The 24,026-nt window shown below is 35.2% G+C and overlaps 2 protein-coding genes across 4 annotated transcripts in view; one reads left to right on the forward strand and one right to left on the reverse strand.

Moving 5' to 3' along the window:
- LOC136025214 (DNA repair protein RAD50-like) overlaps positions 1–18,734 on the reverse strand; it is a 117,436-nt gene extending 98,702 nt beyond the window's left edge. The window contains exons 1-3 of one of the 2 annotated variants that reach the window (XM_065701029.1): positions 18,560–18,734; positions 5,792–5,896; positions 967–1,110 (exon numbers count right to left, since the gene is read on the reverse strand). In XM_065701029.1, coding sequence (XP_065557101.1) covers positions 967–1,110; positions 5,792–5,896; positions 18,560–18,682 — 372 coding nt within the window. In that variant the 5' untranslated portion in view covers positions 18,683–18,734. Of the gene's footprint in view, positions 1–966; positions 1,111–5,046; positions 5,163–5,791; positions 5,897–18,559 lie in introns of those variants that run through there. The other variant, XM_065701030.1, reaches the window with a different exon arrangement.
- A 3,553-nt stretch (positions 18,735–22,287) lies between these two features.
- The window catches only part of LOC136025215 (prolactin-releasing peptide receptor-like), a 173,744-nt gene continuing 172,005 nt past the window's right edge, over positions 22,288–24,026 (forward strand). Inside the window, exon 1 of one of the 2 annotated variants that reach the window (XM_065701033.1) lies at positions 22,288–22,417. The gene's annotated coding sequence lies outside the window, so the exon portion shown is untranslated. Of the gene's footprint in view, positions 22,443–24,026 lie in introns of both variants that reach the window. The other variant, XM_065701031.1, reaches the window with a different exon arrangement.

Raw genomic sequence — 24,026 nt, forward strand, 5'->3', positions numbered from 1 at the left:
ACCAAGAACTGCTTAATACGCGTCTTGAAGGCCTCTTCTATTAAAATTAGAATTCTCGACCTTTTCCTACTTCATGAAATATATATAGCTGTGTAATTTGAAATTAAACCAACTCAAACAACCACATTTCACTTCCATTGTCCTTGACACTTTAACGTTTTGATGATGTCTGAAATCAATCACCAGAATTTCAAGAAAATTCGTCACCTTTTTTAAGAGGAATTGCCCCCATTTACAGACATTTGGTTATTATGAATGCACACATTTTAATAATTATTCCTGTTTACCTGATCATTCTCTTTTATTCCATTACCGTCTTAATTGTCAGTACCCATTTTGACTCTATTTTAGTTAAATTTTTCGTTCTTCGTAATCTAATTGCTGCAGAAGTTGTTAGATTTTTGAATATATGATGAAATGCAGGGCGTTTAGTGTTTAGTATTTTCCACTCAAAACTTCTGTTTGCTCAAGTATGTCAAAGTGGCTTGCCGTTTTGTTAAGGTGAATTGAGAACTGTGCATCCTCTTTAGAAGATTTTGGATTAAAGAAGCTATTCAATCATTCGATTTCAGTGGGTCTGTATAAAGTTAGTATGCAAAACTTTGGAATAATGCTAGTAGGTCTCTATAAGAATATAATTGAAATAAAACTATGATTTTAGTTTAATATTAGGCTAAGTAATGGTGTTAGATAAATAAAAAATAAGAAAGAAAAATTATGAGAAGGAAAATGATGAGAAGGAAAATTATGAAGGAAAATATGAGAAGTGCAATACTGCAGTGTTCCGTTATGTTCCGTTATGAGAAGGAAAATTATGAAGGAAAATATGAGAAGTGCAATACTGCAGTGTTCTGTTCTTCTGCTGTGTGAAAGCTAACTTAAAAGCTGTCAAAATGACCTTGAGCTTTCGTTTCTGGATGACAGAGTCTACTTTTATAATACTGGTGACATTGCTGAAAAACAAACCTTGGATCCCTCTCTTTTCGAAAGTGTGCTGTCTAAAGTCTTCATCATAACACTTTTCGGCTTCTGAGTAGCTTCTAAACTTCTACAAACCACTAGTTCTTGATTCTGTATATCTTTAAAATCCAGAAGGACTTGACCTTTAACCTGCAAATTGGAAAAATTAAACATAAAACTTATAGGTGATGCACAGGTCAAAACTCCACGGGGCGAGGGGGCAGACGATATGTCTTGGGGGAGGGGTGCAACTACGAACACTGTATGTTTAGGCCACAGTCTATCAATTTTTCCCGGAATGGGCCTTCAGACCGACCCTGGAAAATCCTTGAACCAAACTCTGGAGAGGATGGATCAGATAATGCTTGAAAGGATAAAATTAAACCATGGATGGTAAAACAAACATACCATAGAGTAAGGTTTCCAGTTAAAACTCGTCCTCACGTGTACTTAGCTAAATAACCAAAGTCTAGCCATTATCGGTTTGAACCAATTACAGCTGCTTGTACAATAAAGAGCAAATTGGGATTGGCCGATAATGATTACGCTCCAACAATAATGTCTTGCTAAGTACAATTACAGATAGGACATTATTCATTAAATTTAAAACAGAAAATATTTTATGCTAAATAATGTAGATACTGTTTCAAGATGTCATAAAGGAAGCATAACCCTAGTACAGAGACACTTGCATGTGGAGATTCAAGTTATTTTTGGCCATTTCTATAATGAATAAATTGGTGTTTTTTTGCAGAGCTCTTTCCACATTAGAGGGGGGAGGGGGGAGATGGCACAAAATTAACATCCAAAGCGAAGATATGTTTGTACACCATTGTTGATTAGCAAGCTTCTTTTCATGTTTCTGTTTTGTTTTGCTGATATGTAACTAAAATAAAAAAAAGGTAAACACAGAATGCGAGTGTATGAGGATCATGAGGAACGGAACTTTTGATATACATTCTTATCTTAACACACAACATCATGTCCTTGACATTACCATATACACTTGTAGTATTAAAGTTCACGAAACTTCAACAATGTAGTATCATAGACGTGGCATTAAAGTTCAGTGGTTCTGACGTGAAGCTAGGATTCCAAAAGCCATAGCTTCGAATCCCATTAATATCAGATTTCCTATCTCATGATAGTTAAGATTCAAAAAGACTTTGATATATTTAACAAAGTGGTTAGACCCAGACTGTTATCATTTTTTTTTCTCACTTTGGCTCAGAGTCATGTAGGGTCTTAGATTTGCCTCCAGAATTTATTGCGAGTTGAATATCACATGCAGAGACTTGAAAAATTGTCTAGCTCCAATACATTCTATCTAAGAAATTTTGTTTCAAACATATAATGTTTCTTATCAAAAAAAAAAAAAAAAAAAAAAAAAAAAACTCTACAACTGAACAAAAATGAATACACGAACTTGCAACAGGCAAGATTTTTGTGTCGGGACCCTTTGCTGCTTATTTGGCAAATTATATTTCATTCAAAATATTCACTAAAACAGCAATCTTTCTAACAGTAATGAAAATTTATTAGAAAAAATATAAGAAAACTTACATCCTACAAACTTTTATCTTATTTGTAAACGTTAATTTCACCGAAATTACACTCGGGCAAAGCCATATTCAGCGGGAGAGGGTAAGGGGATTTGACTCTACCCCCCCTGAAATACTTGTCTGACTCGTAAAAACGTAATAAAATGCACTAAAATACATTTTGATGAATTAAAAAAAATTATACCCCCGAACAAATATCCTGGATACGGCCCTGCGTTTGGATAATAGGATTTTTCATGACATAAGAGCCTGATTTCCCTAAATAGTTTTCTAGGCCAAAGGCGGAACAAAATTACTGGGAGATCTGTAGAAAAAAAACTGACTCCCTGTTTCTCTAGTAGTGGACTGGTACGATTCATTCTATTATCCCTTAATAAATACATACCTCGTTAATAGAATTTGCTGACTTTACTAGTAGTTAGTAGTTTGCATACTTTTGAAATACTGTGTTATGATGTGTAGCATGTCAAGGTACATTTGATGCTTCACTTATCTGTGAAATGTTTGCTCTGAATCCTTGACAGGCTTTCATAAATTCTGAGCGTTGAAACTCGCTCAGCTTTTTTCAACTCATTTCAGCACCAAGCCCCCTGAGGTCAACACAGCTACGCACGCTTCTCCTTAATCCCAATCCATTTAGAGCCCCGTCTCTACACCCTCCCAGGAAATTCTTATTTCCCTTAAATCTTTCTTTACGACATCCTCCCAACCCAACCAGAGACAACCTGATTTCTGTTTAGCTCTAGACTGTTGACCAAAAAGGACAATCTTTGGCAATCGGTCATCCTTCATCCGCAGAACTTACCCAAGCCAACTCAACCTTTCTCTCATTATAGCCCTAGAAAGGGGGATAAGACCCATATTTAACCACTGTCATCACTGTAGCTTCCAATATTCTAATCCTGGTTCACAAAATTACCATTCTATTCTTACAAATTTCTTCTCAACTGTGAAAAAAACACCCTGAGCCTTGGCTATTCTACTTTTAACATCTTCACTACTCCCACCGTCTTTGCTAATAATACTACCAGGGTAAGTGAAGTTGACCACTTGATCGATCTTTTCGCTACCCAATATCACCTTTTCATATTAACTTATCCCTAGCCTTAGCGACTTAGTCTTCTTAACATTATTTTTAAACCTATTCCGTCATTCTGAACTCGCAAACCTTAATAAACTTCATTCATTTTCTCACACTTTCATCTAGGATGCTTTAGTCATCAGCATAGTCTTGGTCCAGGAAAGATTTACTTTCCCATTTGAATCCGTATTCTCCTATTGCCTTTCTTGTACTCCTTAAGACAAAGTCTATCAAAATTATCCATATTAATGGGGATAGAACATAACCCTGCCTAACTCCTGATTTAAAACGAAACCAGTTACTAACCTCATTTCCTACCCTAGCCGCAGCAGTGTTATTTTGTACATAACAGTAATACCATAAAAGCAAAAGACCTTCGCTATAGCTCTTCTATCAGCTGAATCAAACACCTCCTCATAATCTATAAAACTGAGGACTATAAGCGTTTGGTGACTCATTTATTTATAAATTGAGTATAAAATTGAATGTGAACCAGAATCAAAATCGTTGGGCTCTACATAATATAAATGAATGAATATATAATATAATATATATGAATAATATAAATAATAATATATAATAATATATAATAATAATATATAATATATAATAATAATATATAATAATATATATAATATATGATATAATAATAATATATAATAATATAAATGAATCTTTTTATATTTATATAAATATCCATATTTATATAAATAGAGATGCTATACATATAGTTTTAACAGAAGAGCTTTGCGGTTTTAGGAGAGGTAGAGAATGTATCACAAAATTTTCACTCTAGATTAACAATCGAGAAGTGCCTGAGTCAACGAACACCCTTAGTCCTCAGTTTTGCATATTACGAGTTTTGGAACAGCTTTAGTGAAGATATTATCCTTGTATGGTATACCAGAAAAATACATAAACGTATTTAGTTAATGTAATGATTTGGTTAAATGCACATGGACATGCATTTAAATGTAAATGGACTGAACAAGATCCTACCCAAGACTGATCCAAGGGCCCCCACTCACGGTATAATTTTAGGGAAAATATTCAAGCCTAGGAGTATAAAAGACCTATTAGGAAAAGTGAACAACAGTGACCTGACAATCCTTGAAAACCCATACATGTATGACTAAAATCCATACTTCTGGATATTGTCCCCTTCCTAGATAAATCTTCTAATCTCCGTCTGAGGGATATGAAGTGGCGACTAGATTCTAGGTCAACTTAAACTTTCAAAATTAGAACACATATTATGTGATTAACAAGCTTTATGAACTACACAACAAACTCACTCACAGAGGGAGGAAGACCCCATGAAGATCAGAAATAAAGGATTTCTCAGGGAAGCAGCTGAAAAAACTATCAGCGCATTTTAAGGTTACTCCGATTTCCAATTTCAATGATTGGACTCCGATTTTTATGGAAAAGGGAAGAAAGTACCCTTTGCACCAGTGTTCGGGAGAGTTCCAATGCAGGTATGCTCTTAATCCATACGATTAATCCAACGATTTTGAGCACAAACACCAGAGAACAATACTTTGAATACATTGATAACTTACAGCACGTTATTTGCCAAAATTACTCACAAGATAAATAGGATTCTTTCACAGTGACGTCGCCATAATAAGCATCTCAACGAGGAGAAATTCAGTTGGATAGTTTTCAATAAAAGAAGAAAAACAAACAGATAGAGACAGCTTAATAATCGTACGTTTTATTGATAATTGTTCCTGTTATAGTAGCCTTTGAATTATTTTGTCCAATGGGTATTTTCTTGAAGCAGTGCTAACACTGGTGTAGGGTGAATCCCTCAAAAACTGATCTAGAAGATTAGGCTACCCAAAAAATCTCGGCTGGGGGTAAGGAATGAGTTGAAATATTTGAAAGATCACGAGGTGGGGAAAAAGTTGCCCTGAGTTCCATCATTGCACCTAACCTCAAAAATTTCTTAATGACCAAACCTCTCTACTGTATATGATGTCAAAAGAGATTTAAAGGAGTGTTTATCTCTTCAAATCCTCAGAAAACACAGCAGTTTAGTTTACAGCAAACTTAAAAAATATTTTCCTTTAATTTATGAAATACAATACAACCCGAGCAGTATTAAAATCTGCTCAAAGCCCATTGAACTTGAAAATACAAAAATACCCTAGGGTTTAGGAGAGGATGTAACTTGGATACTCACTGTGATTTCATCGCGCAATTTCGGATCATATATAAAACTCTGTCCTTGCCCTGTTCCGGGTGGCTTATCCCCTGTTGTGGCAAATTTGAGAGCCTCAATAAGAGTCTACAAAAGAAAGGGAATCAATTAGAATCCTGATTTTTAAAATAGAGATTTCAAGATAATACTTATAGGTCTACCCGTTGAGATACAAAAAGGCTGTAATGTGGTGCATTCACTTGCACGTGGGCACCCACATGTTTTTTTTTCTTTTAGGGTTCACCATCTTGCGACACACCATGCCTTTTTTGTTAAAACATGTTTGCTGCATCCTTTACCCATGAAAACCCCTTTGGCCAAGTACTTTCAATAGAATTATTAAATAACATATTATTTAAAAATGTGGATAACTATGAAAGGAAATATGATAATCTGATTAATAAAAACATGCTGCAAATTATAAGGTAAAAATCTCATTGTTTTAGCGTTTTCTTTTTGTTTTGAGTAGAATACCCAGTAGTCAGACAGCTTCAACAGACAAAACATTGTACAATCTTTCTAATACAACTTAGATATTAGGTTGTTTTACTATAGAATTTGTATAAACTTTCTTAATAAGGATGAGATTAACTTGAAAGTTTTAGCCACGAAAAATGCCACGGATTTGTGGAGCCTAGTTTTGGACATACATTTAAAACTTGAGCTTAACGTTGAGAAATACTTTCCTATCTTGGACACAGGATATTAAGGTTTAAAATTTTTTTTGTAAATCCCATACTGACTTAGTCTTGGACAGATTTGTTATAAGTCAAGTTTTGTACAGTAGATCAATTATATTTACGTAGGTTATGCTCTATGGTTAACTTATGTCTAAATTTAAATATTGAGAAACAAAGTTTCCTAAAATTATAGTAAACCAATTCCTATAGCACAGTTTCATTTATTAGCTAATTCCAATTATCTCTGCCTATATACACCTTTTTCAAGATTAGGAGCCTATTATCCATGTTCAGGGAAGATGCATTTTAATCAAGATTTTTGCTCAAGATTAGGCACTGTCAGAGCACTGGGGGTATTACTCGATATATTTTATGGTTATATCTGGAATCATCAGGAGGGGATGCAATGTCACAAATACAACAATTATATTGTAAAATAAGATAAAATATGTACAAGATTCCATAACTAACATAGCAGAAAGGTGATCACACTACTTGATATTTTTTATGCTTATTCCTTGATTTTTTTAATGCTTATACCAAGTACACTAATGCATTATCTGACTAATACACACACACACACACACCCCCATCCTGATAATCCCATATTCAGCCTTAATAATTTATTTCTCCATTACATCAATCTAGTTATACACAGTCTAGTTCCCATATCAAACTGGTTATCTTGACAGTCTGAATTTTATCTCCATGCGTGATTGAGATCATAATTTGCAAAAATTATTACGTGAAATAATTTTGAAGTGTGTATAAACTCCATGCAATAATGAAAATTCAAATTAAGCTCCAATTGGGATCAATGACTATCTACTAAAGCTTTTGTTTCGATTAATGATCGAAGTTGCTGTTGTTTTAACAAGGAATTTCTGGGAGTAAGGAGAAAATGGTCATTGTTTTAGTGTTTTCTTTTAGTGTTTATATATTCTTTGGGCTATATATGGGACCATTAGTGGACAGGGATGCATTTACAGAAAAGGGTACTAGAACTTTGAATTTCCAATTAAATTTGCTCCTTTAAAATATCAATTATATTACTAGCTATGGTAGAGTAGTACTGCCTATGATATTGCTTATATGCCCTTTTAATAATTGCATGTGTATAGTTTTTTTTTGCATAATTGGAACTCCCCCTAGATGATTCAACTTAATGCCCTTATGTGTTTTAGTCACAGTCAAAAGTCAACTCATAGTGTCTTTTGGCTAGTTCAAACTCTTTCACAACTTACCCTGAAAGATCTAACTTAATAATTTAAGCTGTTATCGTGATGTTGCTTTGTCACCCTTTTTACAATCTACATGATCATAGTTTGTTTTGATTTAGTTCAACATCCGCCTAAATATTCCTTGACAGCTTCACCTTACTACCCTTAGCTTGTGTAGTAGTATTAGTAGAATGTAAGCCGTATAGAATATACGTAACATATAGCATAGTTGTTTTGCTTTGAACATCCTTTCGACACACGATGAAATTCTCAACTTAATACCATCAACCGGTCTTGAAGCATTGCTCATACGTCCTCTTGACAACCTACGTTGTCACAACCTCTTCACAACGTAGCAATAAGAGTAGAGTTAATATTAGTAGTCTTAACTTTAGTAGCAGTAGTAGTAGCAGTTGAATCATTTATAATTTGGATAATTTTTACGTTCGTCGCGGAAAGACGTATACACATTTCACTGTGCTGCGTCGTAATAAGCAGGACTTGTGATACCAAGGAGAAAGTACCGCGGTAAATATTTTCGAAGCTTATGATAGGCTCTCAATGATAATGCGGGAGTGTAGTAAAGACTTTTCTAAAGGATCCAGTGCCTGTCATGACCTTGCAAGTCATTACTGGTTGATGATCCGCTCCTATCATTGCACCCTCGTCAATTTTTTTTGGCTCAACTATTACAGTCCCCCCCTCTCACTTGATCTCCGCTGTTTTTCTTATTGATTTACCGAAGAATAGGCAAACCTGCAAAGTATTTGCCCTGAGTGTAGAATAAGAGCGACAAGAGGAACAGTTCAGTGCAGTAAATGCTCTCAGTGGCTACATGTCAAATATGCCAACATAATTGGAGAACGTGAAGCCCAACCTAACTGGCTTTACCTCTCCTGTCAGGCAGAAAGTGTCCCGCTTAATCCCGTGCCCACAAACAGTTTTAAGTCAAACCCTGGCGTTATTAGCCTGTTTGAACACTAACCTGTGTTCGAAGCACCAGAAACAGCACACCCCGATCAATTTCTAAAGTTTCGAGCACCCCTTCATGTACTAACTGTGTCCAGTTCAATCAAGAAGTAGTCTCTCTTCGTGAGACCGTTTGTAATAACAATGAAGTAATTGCTGAGAAAGATTCAAAAGTTTCAAACATTCAAGATGAACTCAACAAAATCACGGCTGAGTCTAGAACTTCCTATCAGGAAGTAACCAAGCAAAACCACGACATTTCCCGAATTCAGTCGGAAATTGCCCTTCGACAAGCTTGCATGGCTAAAATGGAGCATGAGTTCTTTTCGCGAAAACCAGGGCTCTCTCAGTACTCAAATAAAAAAGGTGATTGAAGACTCGCTCATAAGAGCTGCAACAATAAATCAACTAAATGACCAACTACAGAGTCACAAAATAGCGCAACCTTCTGCCCCTATTGAAAAAAGTCCACCACCTAGCAACTGCTATTATCCTAATCAGAATTCAAGCAGTGACTCATCGCTTGCAAATGACCTTGCTTTAGTGCCAAGTTTACCACATAATAGCAGTCGCGGTATCTGCAATACCTCATCACTAAAAAATAACCTTGTTTTAGTGCCAAGTTCAACGAGTTATAGCTCGCAGCCGACATTTAATGAAGTGACCCAAAATTTGAATGCTGTGAATGCAGGTCAGGTTACACACCGACCTTGCAAATTCAATACGCTATGCAGATTTTTTTAGAGTGTTTTTGCCAATTGAAAAGGAAGCGCAAATTTCTACATGTATGCCGTGATTTTAGGTCGAAAAGTTGTAGAAATAGCAACTGCTCTTTTGATCATGTAGATTTATGTAGTATTTTAACTTGTGTTAACTGAACTTGTAGTTTCGCTCACGTTTCCATACCCAGACAAGAGTTCTCCCCCCGGACTGCGCCAGTCCGCGAAAAACCTGCAAGTTCTTGCCTGATTGAACTTTTGCCTTATTCCCATCCAAAAAACGTTGCAAGGTGGGGTGCAATGACTGGCCCCCTAGTCGGTATTCTCCAATGGCAAAGGACCCATTCCTCCTTCCAGACTGCCCAGCCCCCCTACCAAAGAACTGGCCTCTTTCGCGATTCTCACTGACTTTCCCCTCGAATGTGCAGGATAGGTTATCTGATTTTGGCAGGGACCTTTCCATGTCTAGTTCCCCGAATAATAATCCAGACAGCCCTTTGGACCCCTCCCCCGCCTAAAACTTCATCCAGTCTTACCCTCATTTGGGACACCACAGTCTTCCCCATTCACTTTTCAGATATCCCTCAATTATTCCCCTAGAGCCCCAAAAATAAAAAATTAAACAGTTTCTTCTTCGTTTGGTTCAAGATACCAGTTTCCAAATTTCTTGCTCTGTAATGCTGAGAGTCTCAACTTCGAGAAAATGACTGAACTGGCTATTCCCACCTTGCTGCCGTAACCGAAGTCAGGCGCAACACCGTGACTCCCTGAAAGCTTCGGGCTAAAAATTTTTTGAAACAGAGGCCAACCAATCACCCTCATAGTAAGTGTGGTGGAGGACTTCTATTGCTGTACCGTGATGAAATTAGCCCAAAACTGATCACAGTCCCCAGCATTAATGATTATGATGAAATCATGTGGATAAGTATTAAACCAAAAGTACTCCCTCGTCCACTTTCGAATATCCTAGTATGTAATTTTTATTACTCCCCAGGTCAATATACGGGATTCGACGAAAGTTCGTTGAAAAACTTCAAGCCAGTGCCAATTTTGCTCTCGCGAAATTCCCAAACGCTGGGATTTTACTCCTTGGTGATGCCAATGAACTGAAACTCGAATACCTATGCAGGGGTCTACACCTAAAGAAAGTGGTAAATATACCCACAACCAAAGGAGGCTCCTTTTTAGATGTCATCTGTTCTAACTTGCATAAGTTCTACAGTCAACCAGAAGCCTTACCACCTTTAGGAGGGAGCTACCATTATATTCTCAAAATGCAACCAGTGGATCAAATCAATGTCGAATGCAAAGTCATTGAAACACTGCATCACCCACTAACCGACAAAGATATTCTTAGTTTCGATTCCTTGATTTCTCAAGAGCCTGGTTTGAGGTCCTAGCTACTCCTGATGTCAATTTTAAAGTTCAAATGTTTCAAAGGAAGCTATCCGATAATTATGGAAAATCTTTTCCCGAAAAGAAAACTAAAAAGTGTTCCAATGATAAACCCTATGTTAATGAATCTCTAAAAGCCAGATTAAAGAAAAAATTCTTTTGGAAGATAAAAAAAAACCAATTTGAAAAGCAGCTGCCATGTACTATAAAAATACTATAAAGGAAATTTTTAATTATAACCCCAAGAAGTGATATGATCTAGTTAAAAAACTTTCTGGCAAGTAAATTAGTAATGTTGATTTCCAGCTTGATGAGCTTAGTATTAAAACTGCTAATGATCTTAACAAAAAACTCGCCAAGATTGTCCAGGAATTACCTACATTTTCTGCAGAGACTCTTGTGTCTATTCCCCATAGTCAGGATGAAAACATTCCACATATATCATCAAAGGATATCGAGAAGAAGATAATTAACCTAAAAAGGACAAGTGCATGCCCATCAGATATTCCGATCGTACTTGTCAAAGCCTTCGCTGACAAGCTGTCCTTACCACTGGCAGATATTTTCTGAACAATCACTGAAAGTGGATGCTACCTTGACACCTGGAAGCAGGGGTTCGTGAGGCCGATTCAGAAGAAGGGCGCTGAGGAAGGTTTCAATGAGGTTCGATCAATTACACTTACCTCAGTTTTTCAAAATTATATGAAAGCTTTCTGACTGATCGGCTCAAATCATAAATTGAAGAACTTTTTGACACACTATCTTGTAGGCTTACTGGATACAATATATAAAAATTTGGAAAACCCTGATGTTTGGCTAAATCTACTTCTAATAGACCTTCAAAAAGCGTTTGATCTGGTTAACCACAACGTTTTAGTTGAAAAACTCCTAAAAGAATTTCATGTTAATCCCAACCTTGTTAGAATAATAGCGTCTTTCCTTTCCAGTAGAACTCAATGTGTAAAAGCATAAAAATGCCTACTCAGATCTCCTTACAGTTTACTGTGGTGTGCCCCAGGGTACCCTCCTTGGGTCACTCCTGATTATGAGAAATGGACTTGCTACTGAATACCCTGACCGCTAGAAGTTTGTCGGCGACATGTTCTTACTGGAAAAATGCCGGAAAAATTCGAAGAGCTCAGCCATGGCAATCATGGAAGATATTTCAAGTGACGCTTCACAGGCTGACATGACTGTGAATGCCAAAAAGTCAAATATCATGACTATCAGTTTCTTGAAGAGTACACTTTCGTTCAAGCAACGAATCCCTCTGGAGATGTTCATCCAGCAGTGCAAATTCCTCAGTATCACTATATTGAGCAGTCTGAAGTGGGATGTCCACGTTACTAATATCATAAGACAAGCTAATCTGGCACTTTCTATGTTTAAATTTTTCTTCAAGTTTTCTTGCCTTGCATTCCACCTTTCAAGAATTAATATAAGTTTCATTCGCCCTGTTCTTGAATATTCTTGTCCGGTTTGTCATTTTGGCTTAACTACTTCCCAATCTTATTCATTAGAGTCAGTCCAGAAGTGACCATTAAGAAGTATCTGTGGTCAAGGTAAACTCCCATATCACTTTCTTCTTCAGCATTTCCAACTCACTACCCTATCAGAGAGAAGAAATCTCCTATATACCCGGTTTGGTAATAAAGCCATAACACACCCCTGTATCCAAGATTTATTCCCCCCACCCTTTCAACCTTTAAGATCCCGACCTCAAAGACACAACTTCCATAAAGTCCCCACCGTTCAACCTCTCCCACAAATCCACAAGAGATACAGGAAGAGTTTCATTCCTGTATTTTTAAACATTACTAATCGGTGAATTTGTTGTACTGACTCAGTTTTTTAGTTGATGACAATTTTTTTTAATCTGACAAGTGTCTATCTGACACTGTGTGTCTGTTTCTGCGTCTTTCTCTTTTTTTTTATTTGACAAGTTTTATTTGACTGTAATACCTGACGTAAAGCGCTAATTTGGCACCACACGCTTGGAAAGTGGTTTCAAAAAAAAGTGCCTCTCTCTCTCTCTCTCTCTCAGGTAGTTGTAGGAGTAGAAGCAGTAATATTATGATACAAAAATTGTCTTTTGGTTAGTTTATCATCCCCCACAACAAGCCTTTTAAGTTTTAATTTCACATTTGAAACTGTTCCTACAATATTGCTCATATCCATACAATTTTTTTTTTTAATATTTCTACTATTGTACCTTCATACCCCTAGGGCACAGTTGTAACAGTAGTCACAGGAGTAGTATTACTACTCAACTTAATACCATTAGCCATAGCTAAAACATTGTTGATGTGTCCTTTAGATAACCTGTATATTCAAATGCTAATTGAAATTTTCATCTTAATGCTTTTAACCTTACAAGTAATTGCAATAGAAGCAGTAGTTCGAGCAATAGTAATAGCAGTAGTAGACTAGTAAATGTTGCAGTAGCAGTAGTATTAGTAGTAGTGTGCTCTTGGAAAGTGGTTTCAAAAAAGTGCCTCTCTCTCTCTCTCTCTCTAGTGTTGATCTTCCCTTTAAGCATTCTCTGACACTTCCAACTTAACACACAAATCAATTTTTCAGATATGCTATTTTGACAATCTAAACGCACATAGTGTCTTCTTTTAGTTTGGATTTGCAATTAATATTATCTCAAATACTATCTTCATAGACTTTTACCTTAATAGTACTATTATCACAGTATTTTTGGTGGTAGTAGAAGTATAGGCAGTTTTAGTGTTAGTACAGGCGGTAGTAGCCTGTGCATATTACCGTTTGGTCAGTTTGAACATCGCTTTCATCATGCCCTGCAAGTTTCACCTTGATACGGTAAGCCTTTCCAAAACTATTGTTGATGTGCGCTTTTGACACACTTTTGAAGCCCATTTCACCTTAATCTTCTAAGCCTTACAAGTTGTTGCAAGTGTAGTAGTATTTGGAGCAGTCTAGTAGGAGTATTAGTAAATGAAGCAGTGGTTTATTGTTACCCATGACATGCATATATTATTTTTTTGTCAATTGATCTTCCTTTTTAATTATTTTCTGACAGTTCTAACTTAATACCCAAACCTATGCTTGAGATCCACCATTTTGACAATCTGTTGCGCATAGTAGATTTTTATTTAGTTCAAATTCCTCCTCAATATTCTGTCAAACTTTCAACTTCGTATGTGTAACCTTAATTGTACTAGTATCATAATAGTAGTGGCAATAGTAGGAACAGTAGTAGCAGCAGTATCAATAGAAGTAGTAGGAGGTACATTTGCCTTTTGGTCATCCCACTCATAATGCCCCTGAAGTTTCCTCTTGATACGACAAGCAGTTGTAAAAATATTGCTGATACACCAGTATCAGCAATAATAATAATAATAATAATAATAATAATTTATGGTTACCCTCTATACACAACAAAATTACACTAAAGAGGATTATAAGAAAAAGAAAAGAAAAAGAAAAAGGGCAGACAAAAAAACAACAAAAAACATGCACAATTCTTGACAACTGTAACTTTCAAACACATTTCAGTATTCAGTTCCAGCTCCAAAATTTTGTGCAAGGATATATGGACTACCTAATTAGTCCATTCACCTCATTGACTCCTCAGAAATATCTTCAGATAAAAATAAGAATATCCCCAAATGGTCCATTACTGAGCCTTTCAACAATGCTGAAAAAATTGTCGCCTCAAAATTTTATTTGGACGTTTGGTTTGGGACTTGATGGACATGGGGGGATTCGTTGCTCTCAAATCACTTTGACTCTTAAAAAGGGCCCTATAACTTCCAATCTCAGATCAAACGAGATCCATGTGGATTTTATAAGACTTCCAATTCCATAATATTACTCCCTGGGCATAAATTACAGCCCTTTCCTCATGGTCTGGGAGGTGTTGTCAACACTGGAGGCAGTGTTCTATCTTCTTTGGACTATTTAAACAATACGGTCATCAAACAATTCCAATCAGATGTGTTTGGTGAAAATTAGGGTAGTTGGGGGGGGGCTAGTTGACCTTCATCACTTTTGACTCTTAAAATGGAACAAGAGCTTCCAATTTGAACCAAATGAGCAACCTATAAAGTTCATACAACTGTCCCTACCATAAGAACCTTAAATGCCCAAGGAAAATAACTTACAACCCTTGCCTTCAAGCTCTGGTAGTTTCTATCAGCCTCAAAAGCATTGTTATACAGTCTTTTGACTATTTTTAACAAAAGACTGTCTCAAAATTCCTATTAGATGCAACTCGGAAAAAAACGACGTGTGTGTGTGTGTGTTGAGGGGTAGCTATAGTCTGACAATTTTGACTCTTAGAAAGGACATATACACTTCTGATTACCAATCAAATGGACCCTGTCCAAAGCATATATGACCACCCTTTCTATAAAATCTAATATGCCTCCACGGCATAACTTACAACACTTGCCCTGAGAGCTGTGGGGGGGGGGTTGTCTTCCTCACAAACATAATATCCAGACGCTTCAACTACAATGAACAAAATTGTCATCTCTAAGTTTTGATTGGAGGTGTTTGGGGAAATGATTGGCAAGGGGAGGGGGGTGATTGCTCTCAAATCAATCTTGACTCTTAAGAAGGACAATATAACTTTTAATTTCAAATCAAATGAGTCACATTTGAAGTTTATATGACCACCCATTCCATAAAAACCTCATATGCCCCCAGAGAATGACTTACAACCCTATCCTCAGGGCACTGGGTGGTTGTGCCAGCCCTAGAAGCATTGTCATATGTTCTTTGGAATATTTTGAAGAAAGTCACTATCTCACAATTTCAATCAGATTTGTTTGGTGAAAAGAAGGGAAGTCAGGGCAGAGAGACTAGTTATCCTCCATCTTTTTTTTTACTCTTAAGAAGGAACTAGAACTTTTAGTTTTCAACCATATGAGCCTCCTTGGAAGTTTATACAGCCATTCCTTCCATAAAAACCTTGAATACCCCTGGCGCATAACTTACAACCCCTGCCCCTAGGCTTTGGGGGGTTTGTCTCAACCCCAAAAGCCTTGCTATATGATATTTAGACTATTTTGAATGAAATGGCTCTATTCTAATTCCTAATAGATGCATTTTTGAGAAAATACGACGTGTGTTTGTGTTTGGGGGGGGGGGTAACTACCCTCCAATCACTTTGAACCTCAAAAAAGGCAATAGAACTTCTTATTACCAATCCAATGAACCCCCTCTGAAGTTTATACTACCAGACTTTCTATAAAAAAAACCCTCATGTTTCTCCAGGGCATTACTTAAAACCATAACCCTAAAGGCTGTGGGGGGAGGGAGGGGTATCATCCTCAGACATTATTTCCAGACTTTTTAACAGCATAGAATAAAATAGCTATCTCCAAATTTTAATTGGATGTGTTTGGGGAAATGATGGGCATAGGAGGGAGGTTGGTTGCTCTCCAAACACTTTCAACTATAAAAGAGCACTAGCCCTTTCAATTTCCAATCAAATGATCCCATTTTGAAGTTTTTACAACAACTTCTTTGATACAAAGTGCCCTGGTAAAAAAACAACAACATTGTGCCAACATTGTTCTTTACTTAGGCAGTGCAATAGCACAATACCACTGCCTGTAATTGGCCAAAAATCGCATAAAATAGGGAATTAAATGATACTGATTTTTATTTATATGGTTACCTTCAGAGGCATCACCTTCCTCCAGTGGCTTTTACAATATAAAGATAGTAAGAGCTCAGTTCCCTTTGGAGGGGGAAGGAATAGAGTTAGGTACCTCCAAACCTTACCTCTGCTTATTCCCAATCTTAGCAACTTAGTCTTGTTAGCATTAATTTTCAAACTTATTTTTTGCACCTTGAACTTGCTAGCCTCTAAAATATAATTAATTTTGCTAAGATTTCCAACTAAGATACTTAAGTCACCAGTAAAATCTATAGTGAGGACAGTTTTACTTCCCCTTTTGATGTTGTATTCTCCCATTACTTTTGCTGTGCTCCCTAAGTCCTTCATAATGTTCTATATAACTGGGGATGGAATGCAATGGCTTCCCCTTTTTCTAAGATCATATTCATAATCAGAAGTAACTTATCTCCAACTTTACATCCACCATATTTATGAAACTCATTTACCCCACTATAAGCACCTTGAGCCATTTTTTGTCCTTTTAAGTGTCCCTAATTCTTCCTCACAAAAATTATCTCTTTACATCCAAAGCATCAAGAACTTTTTCATATCTCTTCCTATAACTCTATTGCAGTTTAGCATGTCCTTAAAATGTTCTGTCCATCTTTCTTTAACTCTTTCATTTCTGCTATTTGTGGTCCCAATCCTATCTTTAACTGGAACAAGTCTAGATTGACTATTCCCTCTCAATTTATTAACATGCTAGTACAATATTTTACTATCATGCCTACTGGCTACTTCTTCCAGATCATCAGTAGCTTAAAATTCATCCCTCCCCTGTCTAGAAAATATAAATCATTTTCACTAATACCCCTATATGAGTTTCTAACTTTCTTCCCTAAGACACCATCAGCAACCTCACAAACTATCTTCATAAAACTATTCCATCCATCTTTTACATTGTCAAATTGGATTTTTGAATTTAATTTTACATTGAATTTTTGGTGATTTCCCTCACAAAAATGGAGCAGCAAAAACAATTGAGCCTAGAAGCATCAAAGTTTTAAATCAAGTCTGGAAAATATATTGGTAAAATTATAGTTTAGCTACTTTTTGATATCTTGAAAAGGGACTAGGTTAGGGAAATGAAACTTTTAGTGATGAATCCAGGACCAAAAACATGTTCAAGGAAGGTATTACCAACCTTCAACTTTGACTCTTTCCTATTTCCTAAGTCTTGGAAATTTGCCTACTTGACATGTCCATACCTATTGGAATCTTGACAAAACAATATTTTACCTTAATTTTCAGTATTTGGTTTCTTTTACTATGGTTTTAGTCTTAAAAATGCAATATCTATTATTAGTCTTAAATTTTAAGCTGTGGCAATAAGTTTTTTTCTTAATTTAGGAGACACAATATTTGAAACCTTATAAATTGGGGTTAAGTAAAGTTATGAAGCTGAAAACAGTTTTCTTGTACTTCATTTAAGCATAATAGGCCTATCTATTTTGCAAGATTGCACTTTAATAACACAAAGATTGTTAAAGGTCATCAAAGGTCAGTACCCTCTAGAGGGTGAAGGAGTAGAGGTAGATACTTCAAAATATCTTCCCATGAGATACTTAAGTCTGTAGATGAATCCATGAAAGGTTTTTTTTTCCTAACCTAACTCCATTCCAAGAAAGAAAAAAGCAGTTGAACTAGAATTTTACCAAATACAAAATAAAGGCTATATTTTATAATAAAGCCAAAATTTTGACATTTAGGGGGTGGGGAGTGTTTAAACTAAAGAGTTTTTAGGAATGATAAACTGGACCTACAATTTTTCTGCATATTGTTCTCTTAACATTTTTCTATCTCAACAGGTTTAACTGTACACTGATACCCTTAAGCTATTTTAAAACTCTTACAAGTATGGAGATATATGTAGGCTTTAAGCTTGAATATATTCCATAGCTAAACTAGGGCTGTAGCCTTGATTTTCTCTCAAAACTTCTTTGATTAGCTTAAAAACTTCAAGATACACAGTAAACTTTAGCTTGACCTAGCTTTCAGCTTTCATGACATACTTGGACTGGCTCTGGATGATGTTGGCTGGCTTAAAGACTAGATTATTAAGCATAGCCAAAAAAATTATGAGATTGATTTTAATACCCAAAACAGCTTACAGTTTTACCACTTCCATTAGGACCAACAATAACGGTCAAAGGACTTCCAAACTTGATGGTGTTATCCTCTTCTGGAGGAAAATTCCTTATGCCTTTGACAGTTAATTTTCCCAGGTAAGACATTTTTTTCTTATCAAGGGTCTCATGGAATGTTTAATTTAAAATATGCCGCTAATATCTGCATTGCCAATGAAGCAGATCTTGCCGGCTAGCTATGCGGGTCTCATGAAAAACCAGGCTTTTGCGACGTCCTGTCCACAGAAATTGGATAAATTCTGGGGCAGAGTAGGAAGACGTATAGCCTTTCATCTAATATAGCCACGGAAACTCTACTTATTTGGAAGTTCCAAGCAAATAATAAAGTATCCTATCATACCAGGAAAGTTATGTAGTCAATATTACAGCTATAATTCTTGTTTTTTTGAATATAACTTGTATCGCTGTCTTGGTGCGGTAGACACTTGCTGTCAGATTTATAGAGAAACCCAAGGAAACTTTAAAGGTGTCGCTGAGTAATACCTCACAATGCAAAAGAAAAATATTCTTCCTAGTGCTAACTTCAAAATTGTACAACCACGTCACGCCATAAAAACTTTTTAATGATTTCAATTATTGAAAGCCACAAAATAAACATATATATATATATATATATATATATATATATATATATATATATATATATATATATATATATATATATATATATATATATATATATATATATATATATATATATATATATATATATATATATATATATATATATATATATATATATATATATATATATATATATATATATGTTTGTGCTGTTGCATTGGTGATTTCTCTTTTCATGATATATATATATATATATATATATATATATATATATATATATATATATATATATATATATATGGAAGTTGGTGTTAGACCCACTTCAAGGTTTGTGTTAGACCCAATTATTCTGACTGAAGATCCCAGCCAGGACCCGGTTTAAATGACGAGCAGCATGTGTTTTGCTAAACAGCTGAATCTTTGGAGGGATTTTGGGAGATTGCGAAGGGACAATTCTTCCTTGGTGGTTTTACAATTGTACAGACTGAACATCCTTTTGTGATTATTATTCGGAGAATTTGTTTGAAAACATTGAGACACTGGTTGAGTGACTCATAGCTCGGATTCAGCTCTCTTTTGGTACAATTTAGGACCTGAATCATTTTTAAACCACTTTATTAAGATATTGCAGCTTGGAATTAGGTTCCTTTTATACCCTGGAACGACTAATCTAGCTTTTGCACAAAACATAGATTTGTCTCTTTTTACTCAAAATCCAGAACTGGTAACAAAGTTATGCAAAATGTTTTATTGCGCTTAGTCATCGGAATTCGGTATCTTTGACAGGAGCAGTTAGCCCCGGGACTCATTAAAAATTTAAAGCTTAAATACCGACGAAAACCACAGTACCTTTCTTTAATACAAATAGATAAAGGTAAAACAATGAGAAATTAATTTAAAACAGTGGAACAATTTAATAAAGGAATATTTTATTATTTCATCGACCAGAAAAGTAAGGATTGCATTAGAACATGCTCATGATTTATTTTTTTGGAAAGATTTGCCTTGTTTAGTGTTTATTTTTTAGTTCTGATTGAACTTACTTGAAGAGATGATGAATATTTCTTTTCAGGTTAAATAGTTATGCATTTTGCAGTAAATCTTATTTTGTATCAATCTATGCTTTGCTGATGACGGTTCTTAAACACAGAGCCAAAACATTCATTTTGGAAAAAAATTATCAGTGTCTTAAAATGATTCCCCGTTGTTTGGGATATTGTTACTTTTATTCCATAGCAGAAACTTAAGTTATTCTTATATCAATTCATGTTTTTTGTTTGACTGATTCAGTTCACATCTTCAATTTTTACTAAGTAAGGACATACCTTGGTTTTGCAGCGAGTCAGTCAATGGATAAAAATTGCCTCGTTCTTGCACTTACTCATGCATCATTTTCTTAATGCATTGAGTGAGGACATAGATTATTCTCTATCCGATATACAACTTAGCCTGCTTTTGCACTGAGAAAGTAAGAAGCTTGACCTTTTTTGAAACAATGATGGACTTACTTTGTTTTACAATGAGTAAGGTCTGGCTTCATTTTTTCAACTAATTATAACCTTGCGTGTTTTTACACCAGTCCAATCCTAGTCTCGGACTTGGCTTATTTTTACCCTGAGATTGAAAATAACTGCATGATTTTGTGTAAAGCAAGGAACAGCGTAGCTACATTAGTGCTTCATATTATATAGCGGGAAATTCTTACAAAAAAAAAAGAGGGGAATGACTATCTTGAAAACACTTTTAGAGGGTACTAACCCTCGGTATTTCCGAGATAAGTCCTCTTCAATTCTTTACGACTACTCCTTCAATATAGTAGTCAGTGAAAAAAAAAATGGGTGGCACATTGCTCTTTGCTTAATCAGCATTACTGTTTTATCTCATTTGCTGTTAATAAGTTTTGGAACGAATGACACCGCGTAGGATTGTGGTGTTTGGAACTTGGAAGTTACACAAAGAGCTATTGACGATTATGAATAAAATATATTTCAAAATTTGCTTAGTTACATTTTGATTCTATTTAAGTTAAAATTAATTTTTGTAAAAATGGCAAAAGCTGTTGCTTTCTGAGTGGTGCGATCTCTTTTATTTGAAATTAAAAGTCAAAAGCTTGAGTTTCTGCTAAAATTAGTCCTCTATAGATATTTTGTGACCAAGGGGCTTGATACAATTACCAATAAAAAAAAAAAAAAAATGGAAGCAAATGAATGTAGATACTGTGATTGTCTTTTATGAAAGTTGTAAAATTTCTTACTTTTGTAGATAGGGGATGGAAACTTCACTCTACGCTGTTCAATCATACTATCTTGACGATGTAAATTTCATAAGGGTTACACCCATTTTGGAAGTACTTTCTTGCTTTTTTATTATTTTCAAATTTCACTAATCTACTAACTTTTAATAGACATATTGAAAGGTCACTTTTCAGCCAATTCATTTATTAAATTCTGAGCATTTTAATAGGCGTAATGAATTAGACTTTAGCTGATAAACTTTATAAATTTTGCATTACCTATGGGCATTTTACAATGACTCAAATACCAAAAATTACCCATAAATTTTTTTTGATAGTATTAACACACTTATCATGAAATTAATTTTTAAACTGAGGTCCATAGAAAGTTACGTGAGCATAATTTAGCCCCCCCCCCTCCACAAAAGAAATAGTATTTAACGATTTTATTTAAGCTTTCTGTATTATCACATAACCAACACCTTTGTGTAATTGAGGTTGCATTATCCCCCGATAAGAATATTTAATTACGTGCCTTTAGGTGGACATGCAAGTAAGAATGATAAACTAAGAAATGGCTAAGAGTATTGTACTAAAAATAATTTGGGGTCTGACGACCCACAAAGAAATTTTTCTGGCCCTGAAGCCAATCTTCTCATGACATCGAGGACGAACCCGCTGAATATTCATAGAAGTATACGAAAAGGGGAAACCCTCTCCCTACTGAGTAGAATATAAATTACGCAAAGAGTTCTAAAAATTTCATTTTCAGGACAAAGTGTTTCATGAAAGTATGTTTAGGGTAATATTCCTGAGGCGGTTCTGGGGTGTAATTTAAAAATTCAAAGGTCTGCCACAGTATTACCATTATTTTCTATTTTCCAGAATGTGCTTCCTCGAATTATAAACTGGTTCCTTTTAATAATGGAAATGTAGATTCTCGCGCAAGATTAACCTGGACTGGCCAGTAAGAATTAATATCGTTCTTCTTGTCAAAGCGGAGTTTAGTACATTTTCTCATCTCAGTGAGTAAAATTAAAGGATCTCTAAGTAAATAATGTTATTTCATTAAAAGATTGTTAGAGCCTTATGTTTAGTTACAGCTACACTTCTGGGAGAAATAAAAGTGGGATCCATACCTATTATAGGTAACCCTAAAAATTTATGCAAAGTGGAAAGGACTTTCCTATCAAAAATATATTTTTGACAACTTTATCCGTCTTCCAAAAGGACAGTCAAAATCCCTCCCTAATATGAGACTTTAACAGCAACCTTGTTAGACTTAATGAACAGTTTGGAACTAAAAAGGCCACTGTTTTGATCTTATTTTTCGAAGTTGTATTTAAGCTTTGCAGGTAGGCCAAACTACAATGTTAAATTGTCGAGTAGATTAGTAAATATAAGAAAAAAAAGTTTTAAAATTTATCTGTTATTATTATTGTTTCAAATGCTCAGGCCCCAGTGTGCATTTAGGAAGGCCTTGCTTGATTGTTTTTAAATTTTTTTAGCTCTATGATTCATTCATAGTAATCTCTGTTTTTTTGAGGTTTTGCTTATTAAATGACTCTATTTTTGCTATTCTGAGGTTTTGATATTGCTCTTTATTATTGATAGATCAATTTTTTTCTTGGAAAAATGTTTTTCTATATTAATTTCTTCTTTTTTTTTTAACTTACATAATTTTACAATGAGTGTGTTGCAGTAATATATGCGCAATTATTTTCAGCTTAACGGCTTAAAGACTGATATGTTGGCTAGAGAATATATTGGAAAAAATTAGAATATTCATTCTGAAGGTGATATCCATAGCTTTGCTGAAGAATATAATTTTCCTTTATGTTTGCTTCAAAATTTGTAGTGGAAGTAGCTGTTAGTGTGTTTGAATAAATTCATGTTCATGGAATTTATAAGAATAGTTCTAAATTTCCAAGCCGATCAGAAAAAATAGTTTCTACTTCATTTTCAAGGAGCTCGTTCCCCCAATTTAAAATATTTCTTTTATATTAGAATCTGCCATGAGACACGAGATTTTAGATATAAGTTTCAAACCGTTCGGAAAAAAGTTTTTGACCGTGTTTTTCGGCGAGGTATGATTATTTCCCATTTTATTTATTAGTGGATTTTTTTTTTAATCCAAACACTTGCTGATAGAAGTTTCAATTGAATTAATGAAATTTTGCTGATCCTTGGACCTTGTTTGTGTGTGTATGTTTTTATTTGCTTTTTTAGGGGGGAATTTGTTCTACGATAGGTCCCACAGTCCCCGAGACTTACAGATGGAAAATTCAAACCGATTAATAAGAAACAGAATTTTTTACCCATTTTGGGTCCAATAAGTTCCTCCCTTGACTCCGTAAGAAATGTTGGTTCCCTTGGTTCGTTCAAATATATCTGAAAGCTTCAAGGTGATTAGGAAGAGAAAGTTTATGGCCCGTCTTTTGCACACGATTTTTGTAGGGCGGTTTCAACACCCATTTTTCTTTCACCAGGTTATAATCTTGTTGTCCCAGGAACTTAAGGCTGGAAGTTTCAAACCAATCTCAGCCAACAAGTTTTTTGATCAATTGTTTGGTCTCAAAAAACTTATACCTTCAGAGCAAAACTCGAGGTTCTCCTAAACCAGGAAGGGATCCC

Source organism: Artemia franciscana, chromosome 3 (genome assembly GCF_032884065.1).
Source record: "Artemia franciscana chromosome 3, ASM3288406v1, whole genome shotgun sequence".
In the NCBI taxonomy this organism is placed as follows: Eukaryota; Metazoa; Arthropoda; class Branchiopoda; order Anostraca; family Artemiidae; genus Artemia; species Artemia franciscana.